Below are 15,631 nucleotides of genomic sequence, written 5' to 3'. Positions count from 1 at the left end.
TTCTAAATAAAATATGTTTAATAGTTACAAAGATAACCTCTTGAGTATGAACCTAATGTAAATTAATTTAGTGATATCTGTGTGAGTGTGCAGAGAGACAAAAGGAAATAATAGCTCTCTGACAGATGTGGACTGTCCTAAGTGTATCAATGATTGTGTTACACTCTGAAACCTAATGGTGTAAATTAAAATTTCAACACTGCTAATTATTTCATTGCCGATTATTTCACTAAAAATATCTACCCAGGGTGTTTATCTATCCTTTGTGCAATCACAGATATTGGGGCATCAGGCAGTGAAGTAGCTTGTTACTGTAGTGTAAAGGTTGCTAAGGTGAGAAACTAGGCATTTAAACCCTCTCTATTCCCAAAGTTCAAGTCACCATAATGTCTGTCCCCAAAATTCAAATGGAACATTTTGAAGTAGCATAAAATAAATTGAATTTACTATTAAAATATATAATACACACAATAGTAGACTGGTTGTGTTATTCATTGCCATTCATTAGCATTTTAATATTTAATTCAGTAAAATCCTTAGTGTTTTAAATTACTTAGAGCTCATGTAGAATTTCAATTTGTTGCAGAATTCAGGACTCGAGTGATGCAGAAAACAGTGAGTTTTGCAGCTGAATTTATGTTGTTTGCTGACGAATACACAAAGCCTTGATGGTGTCCAAGAAAGTGGAGCAACTCTGTCAGGAGCTGGTTATGAGGGGGTTCTGTGGTAGGATTTGTTCTGGATATGTGGGCTTCTTGATTACTACTGCAATGAGTACTGGGAGACAAGGCAAGAGATTGATCTTCACCTGCAGTCCAGCTGGTTAAAATCTGTACATGCCCCATGGTTTTCACACAGGGTTTTATTTTTAGGAGACTAAGGCACTACCTAATAGTAACCTTATCCTGGGGCTCGTGGTTTGCAATGCAAGGTCAATGACCAATAAAGTAATTCATGATTTAATGATGGATAAGGCCCCCTTTTTTGTTTATTGTTAAAGAAACCAGCAAGATAATTCAGATGGTTCTACTGGTGCAGCTTTTCTCTGGTGAACGACTTGGTTCAACATGAGACTAGAACAGGAGGAAAGGGAAGGTGGGTGTGTTCTTTGCATTGTACAGTGTTCCATTTTAAGGCTGGATTTGACTGAACATTTTCAGCTAAGATTAATTTGGGAACTTTGGTAATGCAAAGGTTGTCATATACTAATCAAGAGAATTCCTGACCATACCCACTGAGATCTTGCCTGCATTGGTTTTGGATTTACTCAGAGTTATTCTTATGCTTATTGCACCATGCTGATGATGACTATTCTACGTTATTTTGGGCTCTTACGCTGTGGCGGACTTACTGTGAAACAAACCGTGCAGTGGCACGGGGCCCCTAATGACAGGCGGCCCCAAAATGCAGGACAAATCTGACAGATGACTGAACTTAATAAGCATTGCAAGTCGCGAAGTGGTCCAGGCTTTCTGCATTCTGTGAACTTATTCTGTGAACTGTGCTCTAAATGTGGTTTTTTGAAGTAGTTTAGCATAACAGCAACTAAGGGAAATCATCGTTTGTCAATGAAAGTCTGTCTGCTTGACCAATTATCCAGTAGAACAAAAGCACCCTCCACCACATTTCACAACAATGCCCGTGATCTGTCACTAGTATGTAATGGTTCAAAATCCTGTTTTTACAGAGCCTGATTAAAACGTGGGATTAAATGCATTAAACCTAATTGGGTGGTCCACAGCCCACCCAGACCCACCCGTGGGTATGCCCCTGCTCTTTCAGATATTTTTAATGTGCCTAAAATCAAGGTCAGTTTTTTAGCAATAATGAAGCAACACTATAAGTCTGGCAGTCAAAACCGCAACAAAATGAAGGCGAGGCAAGAAGACAAAGCTAAGCAAAAAAGACAATTTGTCATCTTATTTTAAAAAGCTTGAAGTATTGAATAGTGGACATTCATCTAAAAATATAGGCGAGGAAACATCTGAATTATCTGATCACTTGCTGAGTTGTGGGGATACCACAATGACTGCAAAAGTTGAACAAGTGAACTCTGAAGTGACAATGGAACTACAAAATATTGGTAATTTTGTCAAAGTAAGGGAAGAAGCCTATCCTGAATATATGCAATATAGCTAAAATCTGTTTAATTGGATATGATAAAATATTTCTTAGTAAATAAACCGAAAAACGTAGGTAATATGGAAAATTTGAGAAAAGAATATGAGGTTGGAGGACAAAAGCAATTTAGAAGTCTTCATGAGTCCCATTTTCTGAGGATGAACAAAAATGGGATGACAGAAATGAGAATTTGGTTGATATTTTTCAGAAACCACTAAGGCAGTCTACTGTTATGTTTGCAAATTATTCCTTGATCATAGTAAAAGAAAACAAACATTTGTCAACAGGCACTGTAATCTGAGAAACGTTGCAAGAGATATTGCTGATAATGAAACTTCCAAAGCTCATATTAATGCTATGTGTAAGTTCGTTCAAAGGTGTAAATTATCTGGAAGAATTGATTCTGTGTTATCAGCTCAGTTTGAAAAGGACTGTTCTTATTGGAGGAAAGTGCTGAAATGTGTTGTTGCCATGATCAAACTGCTGTCTTCTTTGGGACTACCTCTAAGAGGACATGATGAATCATCATTGTCAAATTGAAAAGGTAATTTTTTAATCTGCCTTGAATATCTTAGTGAATTTGACAATCTTCTCAAAGAACATTTGAAAAATTATCAGTATTGTGGCTCAGGGAAGACCAACTTTTTAATGCACCAAACCTATGATGAATTCATCACTATAATGGCAGAATGGCTCAGAAACCAATTCACTGATGAAGTAAAGGATGCAAAATACTATTCCATAATAGTAGTCGATTCAACACCAGATGTGAGTCATGTATACCAATTAACATTAATTTTAAGATATGTGACTGGCAACGGTGAAGTTGTAGAGTGATTTCTTTGTTTTGTCCTGCTAAAATCCCACACTTCTGAATGTTTAGAGACAACTGTTTTGGAAATCATTGCAAATTTAGGTTTGGACATCAAAAATTGTCGTGGGCAGAGCTTTGATAATGCCGCAAATACGGCAGGAAAATATTCAGGTCTACAGGCAAGACTGAACAATGCAAGCCCCTCTGCTTTATTCATATCATGTTCCAGCCATTACTTGAATTTAATCTGCAATGCTGCAGCTGAATCTTGTGAGGGAGCTACACATTTTTTTGGACTTTGTTCAAAACGTGTATGCCTTTTTTTCAGTATCCACGCATCGGTGGAGTATGCTACAGTCATGCTTGGAGCAAATGAAAAACATTTGACAGTCAAAAGAATTTGTGACAACACATGGTCTGCTCATGGAGATGCTGTTTTGGCTTTGAAAATGAGCTATGATGATATAAAGAAAAGCTTATTAGACATGGCCACATCAAATTCTGAAAAACCTTGTGCGAAAACTGAAGCAAAATCCTTAGCGGAAAAGTTTGAAAAATACAATATTGCTGTTTTTACACTCTTTTGTGGAACCGTTTACTTCAAAGAATTAATGCCATCAGGAAATCACTGCAAAAGGTTGATATAAATTTACTGAATGCTGCACAATTGTTAGCCTCAGTTAAAAGTTTTGTCATGGAAGTTCGAAATGACTATAGCTCGGTGGAAGCAGGGGCGCACTAACATTAACAGAAAATATAGGTTCCTCTGATATAACTGATGGGAAGCGTAAAAAAAGCAGGAAGTTATTTTTTGATGAAACTAGAGACAATAAAATCAATTTAAAAGGAAAATAGAAGATAATCGTTGAGACCGTCAATGTTATTTGTGACACAATAATAGTGCAATTGCAGAGTAGAGGTGAATCTCAAAAGAAAACTGTTGATTTATTTTGTGTTTTTTGACATAAGTATGGACGAAAATGCTAAAAGCCACCACAATAAGAAATTAAGTAAATTCTACTGAGAAGACATAGACACAAATATTTTTGAAGATGAAGTGAAACATTTAATTATTTTATCGAAAATGATGAGGTCTGTGCTTCAGGATCACCAGTTGATTTGTATAGACTTGTATGTAATGGTTTGCAGGCAACCTTTCCAAATGTAAAAACCATTCTGAAAATATTTTTAACAATACCTGTCACAAATGCTTCTGGCAAACGTTCTTTTTCTGTATTGAAACGAGTTAAAAATTATTAGCAAAATACGATGTGTCAGGAACATTTGAAAAGTTCGGCAATATTGACAATTGAAAGTGTCTCTTTACATAATATTACTTACAATGACTTATTTGATAATTTTGTAAAGAAAAAGTGTAGAAAAAAAGATATCTGAATAATTTTTTTTTTCAGATTGAATAAGTTTTTTCAGGGGAAGTTAACTTTTATTTTTCCATTCATGCATCATCTATACTTTTTATTTTGACATATTTTTCACATTAGCATAATGCAAATACAAGCTTTCATCTAGGCCAGAAGTTCTCAAACTGTGGTCTGAGAACTCTACTCAGGTGGACTGAGGAAAGGTTATTAATTTTTTTTTGTAAAGCGCTCTTATCCAAAGCACTTTCCAATAGTTAGCTAGTGGTATAAACAACATTTGGAAAGATCATTAAGTGGTCCGCTGAGACCCGCCTCAGAAATTTCCAGTGGTCTGTGAAAAAAAAAGTTAATCTACAAATAATTTACTTCCTATTACTTATAATATACGAGAAGGATGAAGACAAAAAGAATGAAAAATGGGGGGGAGATAAGAGAGAAGGTTCTTTTTCTTTGCTGGGTCCCCGGGGGGTGGTTTCCTCAAAAACGAAGCTGAGCACAGGGCCCCACTAACTCTATCCATCACTGCTCTTACGCTAACCATGGTACTATCTCATAAGTTTTCTAGCTTGAGTTATGTGAAAGCACATCATTTGAGAATAGATATAGGAAGTGTGGTAATTACATTCTTGTCATGGTTAAAGTACCCTCAGACCAGTGTCCTTGACCAATGACTCATGCCTTGTCTTTGGCCAAAACCACCTGCTAAGAGCACAGAGTTTTCGATGTCCCTAAACTTGGCTGTGGCAGGGACTTGGTGAGTGTTTTTTCTCGTCTGTCATCTCATCTGCAATGTCCAGCTCAGGAGCCCTGCTCTGTGGGAGGGCTAGCCTGGCGCAGCTGGAGGGGCCCCGCTTAGGCACAGTCACTCGTCGCTGTGAATTTTCTACCCGTTGAAGCTCGACTGCAGCAGGACTGGCTGGCTGCTGTATGGAAGTGGGAGGCAGCCTTGCAGGAACAGAGGATGTGCTGCACCCTGAGGCCAGGGGCCCATCTCAGCCAGGAGCCCTCTCTGGCTGGCGCCAGCTGCTTCAGAGGAAGGTGCAGGACACCCCAAAGTGGGTGTGACGCTCATGGCTTCACCTGGCCCTGGAGACACCTCGACCCAATGCCAGGCAGCCAGCTTTGGCTCCTGCCCTGAAGCGGGAGGCTCTACCTCCCTGGCACGTGTAATAACCCTGGCACCGCTGACCACTCCCCAGGGCTGGGCCCTCCCCTCTCCTCCCTGCCTGGCATAACAATCTACACCCCTGCCCACAGGGAGAAGGCTACCTCCTGACTCTCTCCCCCCTTGTGGAGATTGGTATGGTCCTCCTAGCACATCTCCCCCCTTTTGGCGTGAGTTGGTACAGCCTATTACCCCCACTCGCTTTAGGGAGCTGATATGCTCCGCCTCAGGAGTCATGTGGTAAGAGACCTCGCCTATGGAAGGGAAGCCCACAAGCAAGATGGCGACACTGTTCCTTCCTGTCGTGGCGGTGTTCTGCCGCCCCTCTCCCCCTACGACGCACTCCGTCACTTCCGCCCCTTCTCAGCAAGCCCGTATAGATACGCATGGGAAGGCGCCGTGCCTGCCCCCCGCTCCCTTCAGGGCTCGCGCGGTGCGGTCGCTGTGTGTAACGGCCGGGTGGCCGCTGTGAAGCGTGGTGTCGGCGGCGGTTGCTCTCTGTGTGCGCCCCTGGGAGGTTGGTGTCTCGGGGCCGCTGCCCCCTCCCCCCCCCCCCGGAGCGCGCGGCGGGCTCCGCGTGGAATGTTCTGGAAGGGGCGGGGGAGCTAGTCTGAGGGTAGCGTGAATGGGCTGTGGGAGGGGCCCAGGAAATGGGGGCGGGGCCTTGGGGGGGGGGGCTCAAGTGGGTGATGGGGAGCAGGTGTCAAAGCCGGATTTTAGTGGCCCTATGCCATTGTCCCCATTTGTGCCCCTCCCCCCCCCACCCTGGAGGGGTTTGTAGTAAATTTGGGCCTGAACCTGGCACGTCCCGCCCCGGGCGCGGGTTGCTAAAGGAGTGGCAGCGAAGGAGTGGGCGGCGTGAGGGCCGAAGGGGTTTCTCCCACATCTCCCCGTCCCTGGATGGGAATCCTGTTGGGGGCCCATCTGGCTGGAGTAGCTGAGGGTGGCCATGCGAATGAAGCCCCGTCCTAGTCCATGCTGAGCTTTCCCTTAATTGCTGTCCTTCAGGGCTGTTCTGGTGCAGGCTAGGTAGGGTGACCCAATGTCCTGGTTTTATAGGGAAGGTCCTGATATTTGGGGCTTTGTCTTATATAGGTGGCCTGTCCCGCTATTTCACACTTGCTACCTGGTCACCTTAAGGCTAGGTGACAATGGTAGAAATGCTCACTGATGGTCGGTGCTAGAATTACTGTTGGTGAAGCGGCACTTGTGGGAGGTGCTAAGAAAAAACACAGTGTAGACACCGCGTTAGGAAAAACAGGTTGTCTTTATCGGAATTGTTTCACTGTCACCAGTGCTTCTGGTTTGTTTGGTTTTTTTTTTTTTTTTAAGGAAACCAGTTAGGTCTGGGCACATGTGCATCAGCTTAAATAAAAGTTAACAGATCATGTTAGTTTGGCTTTAGTGGGTTGGCTTTCATGAGTATTGTTAAGTAGATTTAAAGAAGTGGAATTGTCAATTCTTAGATGGTTTCTGTCCTTTTGCAGGCCTAACATAAAATTCTTAAAAATGTCGTATATGCTCCCTCATTTACACAATGGCTGGCAAGTAGACCAGGCCATTCTTTCAGAAGAAGACCGTGTGGTGGTCATCCGGTTTGGACATGACTGGGATCCAACTTGTATGAAAATGGATGAAGTTTTATACAGTATTGCTGAGAAGGTAAATTTGGATTTTCATTTGAGATAATTGTGTTTCTGTTCAGCATCTGAAATTGCTTGTTCTTTTCAGTGTAAGGCAGTTTCTAAGCAATAAATCCAACTTCTTCAGTTTCCTTAAAGAGTTATGCCTACACTGGATGAAAGCGAAACAGCCGTCTTCTTTCATGGCCACCTGAAATAATTACCCACCATGTTGTTTAATTAATAATTGAATGGAAACAATACTACTAAATTCTAAAATTGAGCATCTGTCCTTGAGACGGTGGAAGAATATTTTTCTTTTCTGACTGCTGATAGCTTAACATGTAATAATCTTGACCATTAAAAGGAAAACAGGTTTCTTTAATAGAATTGGTATGAACACTACAGGTAAGATTGAGTCACTATTGTCACTTTAAACTCTGTTGTATGTTTTTATTTAAAAAATGTAAAATCTTAAAATACATGGGAAGAAACGCACTTATAGACCATATTCAACCTTGGTTGAAATGGGTGCCACTCTGTTGACTTAATTAGAGCTTGCACTTGGTTATACCAGGACTGAAAATAATTACAATCTGTACCTACTGAACCAATCTCTTGAAGCTTTCTCAGGTGGCAATGACACCCTGTGACAAACAGATCACCCATTTAAGTATCTTAGGTACAGAGGAAAAAATAAGCATTGTTTACTGAAATATGTAATTGGACATATCTTACCTTTTTCATGTTCTTTCAGATAATGTTGTTGCATAGTAGTACAACTAAACAGAACTCGTAGCAAATTATTAGTTGATTAAACCTCATAAGAAAAATGGGGAAACTCAAATAAAACAAGAACTTAGTCAGAAAGACTACTATGAGTTCATGTTTAATGGCAATCGACAGTTGTTTCCAAAATCGTTTGTACCGTTCTCTGTATGCTATAACCAGATGTGAAGCTGTTTCTGTGGCAGTCATTTCTTCTCTAAGGTGTTCTTAAAAAATTACATTTCTATTGTACATCCTAGTGTTGTTGAAGCCCTCTGGTAAGGCTACTGCATATGTATCAGATATTGAGCCATTACAGGATTTAAGCCAGGAGGATACTTTGACATTTCTTCAGCACAGCTTCTTTGCATTTGTTTGTCTTATGTTTACTTTTAATGTTATGGGAATTGATGGATTATATGTGGGAATATTATTAGTATTTATCTTTGGCAGGCTTCTTGGCAATTTGGCAGACATATTGGCACTTACGTTTTTCTGGGAGGAAAAAGGACAATGTAACTTTTTATTTAAAAATCTCCCTCTGCAGAAATGGCAGGTTAAAGGGGGAGATCCTTCCTCATCCTCTTGCTTACGAGCCATGTTTGGATCTTGCAGCTGTTTTAAAGAGTGAGTAAAAGTTCCAATTGTACAGGTGTTTATAATCTAGAGCATAGTACAAAATGTTGTCATGCTGTAGCTGCATGCTACATTTGAAGAAAATGTAGCTCTATTTCACACTTAGTACTGAAGTGGAACATTTTTTTTAATTTGAAGCATGTTTTAGGAAGTAGTAATGTGTCTGTACTTTATCATCAATGTGGAGTTGAACTTCATTGTCCTGACTCTTGTATTTTGGTAAACAAAAACTAGAGCAAACTGCCCAAATATCAAGTAGATTGTTCCCACTAAAATGTATCCCTGTTTACAATTGAAATAAGCATTCTTTTCAGTGCAATACTTACTGAAAACTTGCATACTTTAGACAGTTTAACAATAAATAATACTTTGTGTGTAGGGTTTCCAGTTTTTCCAGAGCAAGAATGGAATACTATACTTGTAAAATACCTTGGAAATACCTTAAACATTTTTTTGCAGTACTGTTTCAGAGGGGGTCTATGATTACCAGAATTCATCCCCAGGGATACAGAACTTTGGGTGCTAATTTTTTATATAATTAAATAAAAATATTTAAACAATATTTACAGTAAAAAGCTAAAATAGGTCTATATGTAAATACCAAAAATCAGACAAACACCTCAAACCAGAAACCTTTATTGTATGCATGACATTTGGTAGAGAGTCACTTTGTCTTTGCAAGCAATGATATGAGGTGACTGGGTCCATTGCTCTGCATCTACCCAACGATGATCAAAAGGCAGAAAGTAATGGCACCTACTCAAGAAATGCACACTTGTCCCTGTGTTTCTATTCATACAGCAAGAGTTAATGGATAGGGTAGGGAGGTTAGAAAAATGTAGCTGCTATCAAAGCCTATGGTATTTGGCAATCCTTATGATAAGCATGCTATTTTTAAAATTTAAATAGTAATTTTAAAGCCAAAAAATATTGATAAATTGTAAACCTTGTACATCTATTAATATTTTGTTAATGCTTATGAGTTTAATTCAAAAGCATATTCCTCACCCAAAATTATTTTCTTGGGTCTTTTTCTCTCTTACACCTTGATACTCATGTTTATCTCCTCCTGTGCTCTCTACCAATACTTCCTCCACTTTCGTCTAGGACTGTGCATAATTTCCCTTTAAATCCCCCTTCCTCCCAGATTATCCTGTGTACCTCTTAACTATCAGCTCTGATAGAAACTTCCAACCCTGTTTGGTGTATTAGTGGTGCTCCTTAGATCTCCATTATGCTTGTATTAAAACAATGTAATTTAAAGCTATTTTAAAAACAGCTTCCAGCTAAAACAGTTTAACTGGCCAAAATGGACAATGTCAAACTTATTTTAAAACTGTCCCCAAGAGCAGATCCTAATTGCAAGCTGTTTTTGTCAGGTGGTTTAACACTTGCCATCTAAACTATCTTAAAACAGCTTCAGGAAGGAATAGTTTTAGGCCACTGTAGACTGGGTGTTAGCTAGAGGGGAATTGTTAGTTTCATTCGGTGTTGCTGTTGTAATGCTTGTTGCAGCCATAGGAATGAAAGATCTATTTCCTTAACTTGGCTGAGCTGTCCTCAAGACAGGTTCTGCCTCCTCTCCGCAGACTTTTCTTAATTTGTCTTCCTTCTTGGCTTCCCTTTTCATAGCACATCCACAAGTTAGGAACATGGTCTAATAGTTGATATAGAATGTGGCGGTCAGTAGTAGTTGGTTTAATTTCTGGATCTACTATGGATTCACTGTGTGTGCTCTTAGGCCTGACATTTAACCTCATTTAATATTATAAAATCCAGGGCAATCACAAGACTTAATTTTATAATGTATTTGAGATCCTAACAATAAAACAGTTATGTAAGTACAAAGTCTTATTTACAACCATCAGAAGTTGGGTGAAACTCAGTGCAGGCTTATTCAGTTTTATTTTGCAGTTGTATTGCTGGGGAAGCCATATTTGAAGGAGGACCATATGATTTTTTTTTTTTTCTGCAAAGGTATTGTAAAGGGCATTAGGAAGGAAGACCTTGGCGGAAAATAGGTATTCACTTTTTCTTGTGTCTGACGTAAAGCCTTGAGACTGTAAATGGGAAATATTGTACAGCTGAAAGTTGATCTTGCTGTGTTATATGATGGGAATTAAGTGGAGAAATATATGTATCACATTAACATTTGATATTGTGGAATGTAAGGGACCTACAAGTTTCCTTATCTCTGGTCATGGACCAGTTATAAGAAATGGTTTAATAGTGGTCCACCAAATGTTTCTAGCCCTGAGAAGTATTAAACTTCTTAAAATACTGAACTTTAAATATGGCTATCACCTAATATTAAAACTTTTTGGATATGTTTATTGAATAATGTAAAACTACAGTAGCTTTACAAAATAGAAGTTGTTATATGTATAGGTTGTATGTACTTCTGTACATGTACAACAGGTGTGATATGCTTTTAGAATCTACACTGCTGCCATATTCAAAGAAACTTGAATGGAACATTGTAGTTAAGTGGAGAAAATATCCAACTTTTTCCTCAGTCCACATATGCTCCACTCAGTTTCATTGAGTGTTGTCGCTTTTCATGAATATGGAAGAAGAAACTTTATTTATTAAATTAGCAATGTTGGACTTGAATGACCTCTTAGACTTTGCTTGAAGAGGGAAACATAGCAGAGGTGTAGCTATTCTCTCTGTCACGGAGATTATTGAAGTTCTACATCGTTATTCAATAACAAAAACTTTGAACTGAGAAAAACACCAGGATAATGATTGTGCTTCCCTGCATATTCTCCACATCTTCCATTTCTGTATGATTTTTAGTGCACAACTAAAGCTTAGAATGAATACTTTTTAAAATCAGTATTCAGATGGTAGCACTAGAACCAGTACTATACAACACCTCTAATAAGGAGCCACTAAAATCAGACTGGAATTAAAAGATAAGTGGAAGAAGACAAGTTAGCAAAAAGTGACACTTGAGGTCTGACACCTTGCAAATAATCTGGCCAGTGGTATTCTTTTTTCCAAATTTTGGAGTCATGCATTTTTTAGTTCCTGAGTGCTAAAAGGAAACGTTTGCTAAAAAGTTCCATTGAAGTAACTGATTTACTGCAAGGATGTTTACTTTATTCAGACATTGCTTTTTTTGACTACACTTGAATATGTATACAAAGCCGTCCATTCACATCTTTATAGGTGTCTTCACCAAACATTTTTAAACTCTAAAGCATCTTAGCTTTTTTTGTTTTTGTACTTTCCTTGAAAAAGTAAATGTTTTAAAAAAGGATTTAAAACAATACCTGTGTCTATTTACAAGTATCTGATTGTAAACTCAAGTATCTTTCACTGGAAATAGAATTGTGCCATCTGCAATTGTTTTTAAATATATTTGTAGCTGACAGGATACTATCATGATTTGCTTTCCAGTATTGTATTTATTTTCTTCTCTGGTTTCAGGTACTGATGTTAAAATTACTGTCTAGTTTCTTATTCCCATGTCTGGTTTCTAGATAGCAGACACTATCCAGAAATGTTAGGGAACTAGTTTTATACTCTATAGCAGCGGTTCTTAACCTTTCCAAACTACTTTACCCCTGAAGCCTGAGTCCCACCCCCACGGGGCTGTGGCATGTAACTTAGTTTCATGGCGCCCCTGTGGCTCCAGGCAATTGCCTTTCTTGCCACCCCCAATACCAGCTCTGTACTTGTGACCCCTCTAAACCCCCAGGTTAAGAAACACTGCTCTATAGGAATGTTTGTCATTTGTATTGCAGTAGTGCTAAAGAGCCCCAGTTGTCATGTCCCTTTGTGCTAGGTGCTGTAGAAACATAGAACAAAAATATGGTACCTGTCCCAAAGAGCCTACAATCTAAGTAACATGGCTAGTGATTCCAATGTTCAAATGCTGTAAAACATTGATTTCTCATTTAAAATCTTGTCAGAATTAAAACAAAGGGCATGGAGAAAGCAAGAGGAAAAAGGAAGGAAGGATAGTCTTGTGGCTAAAGTATTGGACTGGAACGCAGGAGTTCTGGATTCAGTTCCTGACTACCTCAAATTTCATGTGCGATTTTTGGGCAAGTTGATAAATGCATGTGTCTCAGTCCACCATTTATAAAATTAGAATAACGATGCTTCTCTTCCAACCTAATGGAGGTGTTGGGATGGTAAATTCATTTCTGTTTGTGAGGTGCTTAGATTATGGTGTTAAGATCTATAAATAATTTGGTAGAGTGATCAGAACAAGCTCATTTTCAAAGTGAGATTCAGTTAATATGGTTATTTATTTAATATTAACTATATAAAATTTCTCAGTTTTGTAAAACAAAAGTTAATATTTGTACCCTCACTGTGGTTTCCTCTTCTAAAATGTGAGGCCATTTGGGTCCCTTGCTAATGACATAAGTTCTGTAGTTACATTCTGTAGGAGCAGTAATAGTTCAGTTCATGTAAATAGAGAAAATATCACACAAATTTAAGTTTTAAGCCTCTCATACAGTAGGTGTTTAATATTTAAGTAAAAAGAATTTTTGTATGTAAAAATATTTTACTTATATTTCTCAATATTTTAATGATATTCTTTTGTACTTCAAAAAATAGAAATGCTTGTGCTTGTGCTTTGGTTCATAATAAATTCTTCCTCTTGCATTAATTTAAAAATCGTAGAGAATGTAATCTCAAAGTGAGCCAGACTCTATTTTATTCAAGGATTACATTTAGTGTGCCATAAGAATTTTAGGTTTTTGCTGACCAATGTGCATTGTAGAAATTTCCCAGCAGGAAAATTGCACTTGAACTGTCAGTGTTGCGCAAGTCAGTCACCTGGTAGTTTTTTTAGAAGCAGCAGTAGAGTAAAAAATGAGTTTTACTCTGCTTCCAGGTTGTTTTTGCAGGAGACAAACTTCTCCAGCAGTCAGATTACTTCAGAACATTATCTAATTTGATCCTATAATACGGTTACATTCATAGGTAATGTGAACTGGGATCTTGGGATATAAGTATTGTCATGCTTACACCACCTTTCAGTATTTAAGGTGAAAAATTGCATAAAATTACTGCAAACATAAACTACTTTGACTTTGTAAAGGTACAGAAATTAATTTTTACCAAATTTTAGTTTTGTTTTTTGTTACTGAATATATGTACACAAACTTTGAGGTTTAATACTATGTTTCTAAATATAAACTTATGTTTTTGACAGACATTTGGATCATGATGTACACCAAATAGTTTTGTCACTTTGTAAACAAATTAAAAATCAGGATACTTTTTTAAAGTACCTACTATTGTGTATGCATTTGCAGACTTTTGAAATGTCTAATTGCTGTTTACACTAGACAAAACGAGTGCTTGCCTGATACTGCATAATTCCATATTGATGTATTTGTTAACATGTTATGTAATTTCTTTTTAATCATATTATGTTTTTGGTTGTACTTGACAGAAAATTAAATAGTTTAAAATACTTTGAAAAATATTAAGCTTGTTATAAGTATTTTATAAGTATTACCTTTAGAGAATGCTAAATTTGCCTTGTTATGCATTGAAAAGTTAGGAAAGAAAAATGTAAGGATGTGTGCAGTACCTTGACTTTTCCCTGTTATACATGAGTGTTGCAAAAGCATGCAAGTATAAACACACAAATATTTATCAAAACTATGCGCTGTTTCTGCAACTTAGATACACAAGTAGCATCCATAATATTTTAAATTCTTGTGTACATGCATATTTACATTATCATTGTCCAGTATGTTTAGTGACTTAAATGTTCATATTGGTTCTCTTCTTTTTAAGATTGTTTTAATAATTCTGAGTCCATGTACTGTACAAATTATTTTCAGCTGGCAGCATAGCTTTCTTCAGCAAATTAAGAAATTAATTATGAACTTAGTAAGAAAATCCCTTTCAAAATGTACTGTGCATGTTCAAAGTGCAATCTTCAGTGGATGATAACTCTGCAAATCAAATCCTACTTTTGTCAGGGCTCTCAAAAGCACTTCTCAGTGAGGAATATTTCCATGCCAAATTTAAACTTTTTACCCCTGCTATTTGGACTTCATAGCTGACCAAAAAGCTTTTTAATTCTGAGGCTAGTGAGGTTTTTTCCTACTGTTCTGTTCAATAATAACTAACCCATCTTTACTCAAACTTTTTTTTTTTTAATTCTACTCTGGACACAGACAAAATATGGAAAAATTCAGCTTTATGGGTAAAAAGTCTGGAAGTCGTAAGCAACTGAAAATTAAGTATTTAAATTCTAACCCTACAACAGCCTTAATGATTTGCATTGGTAACTCTCCCACCCTAAATATTTTTAGGGTCAGGCATATATAATTGAGAGGTAGGAAAGATGGAGTGTCCCTAACCACTATTTTAATACACACCATTTTTCTGTTACTGGATGTGAATTCCTTAGCTCTATAAAATTGTCTTGCCTGTATTTTAAAATATATTTATTTTCCAAACCTTTAAGAACCAGTTAGAAATAGCAAAAGGAAATAAATATTTGCTCAACTTTAATTTAGTAATGAACATCTTGCAGAATTATTATTGCAATAACTTAAGCATATTTTTTCTAAAATGTAATATTATATAAAAGATCAGTCTTATTATATAGTTATTAAATGCTTGCCAGTGTATTTTGCTCTGTTCAGTCTTTTTAATTTTGTTCTCCTGTTCAGGTAAAAAATTTTGCTGTTATTTATCTTGTGGATATCACAGAAGTACCAGACTTCAACAAGATGTATGAGTTGTATGATCCCTGTACAGTCATGTTTTTCTTTAGGTATGCCTTATTTCAACTATATAACTTAATTTGGTGTATTGTGGGTTACATACTATAATTAAGGGCAGTATATTGTATGTATTTTATGCATGCTCATATTTTAAAAATATTTAAAAGTGTATTTTGCTTATATATAAAGTAATTGCATTCAAGTTCAGTGTGGCTCTTCCCTAATTATCTAATAAAGCTTAATACCTTGTATCAATTCTTCAGTAATGTTGATGCCCTGACCCATTGCCACTTAGCACTTCCAGGCCTGAGAATTAAAAACAGCATTGTTATGAACCAAGATGATACTGCAAATAAGGCGTGGTCTACACTAGGAAGTTAGATCAGTATAACTGTTTCTCAGGAGTGTGA

General features: G+C 37.6%; 1 protein-coding gene across 4 annotated transcripts in view; it reads left to right on the top strand.

Moving 5' to 3' along the window:
• The first annotated feature begins 173 nt into the window (after nt 1-173).
• TXNL4A (thioredoxin like 4A) overlaps nt 174-15,631 on the top strand; it is a 17,579-nt gene continuing 2,121 nt past the window's right edge. Inside the window, exons 1-4 of one of the 4 annotated variants that reach the window (XM_067537547.1) lie at nt 174-615; nt 2,499-2,665; nt 6,970-7,144; nt 15,168-15,271. In XM_067537547.1, coding sequence (XP_067393648.1) covers nt 6,992-7,144; nt 15,168-15,271 — 257 coding nt within the window. In that variant the 5' untranslated portion in view covers nt 174-615; nt 2,499-2,665; nt 6,970-6,991. Of the gene's footprint in view, nt 616-1,886; nt 2,666-5,792; nt 6,000-6,969; nt 7,145-8,424; nt 8,500-15,167; nt 15,272-15,631 lie in introns of those variants that run through there. The other 3 variants (XM_067537548.1, XM_067537546.1, XM_067537549.1) reach the window with 3 other exon arrangements.

This window comes from Emydura macquarii, unplaced genomic scaffold (assembly GCF_026122565.2).
Source record: "Emydura macquarii macquarii isolate MOO-44397 ecotype Brisbane River unplaced genomic scaffold, CSIRO-AGI_Emac_v2 contig_431, whole genome shotgun sequence".
Taxonomy (NCBI): Eukaryota; Metazoa; Chordata; order Testudines; family Chelidae; genus Emydura; species Emydura macquarii.
Note: the sequence above shows the minus strand (reverse complement) of the source record. Positions and strands in the feature narration are given on the sequence as shown.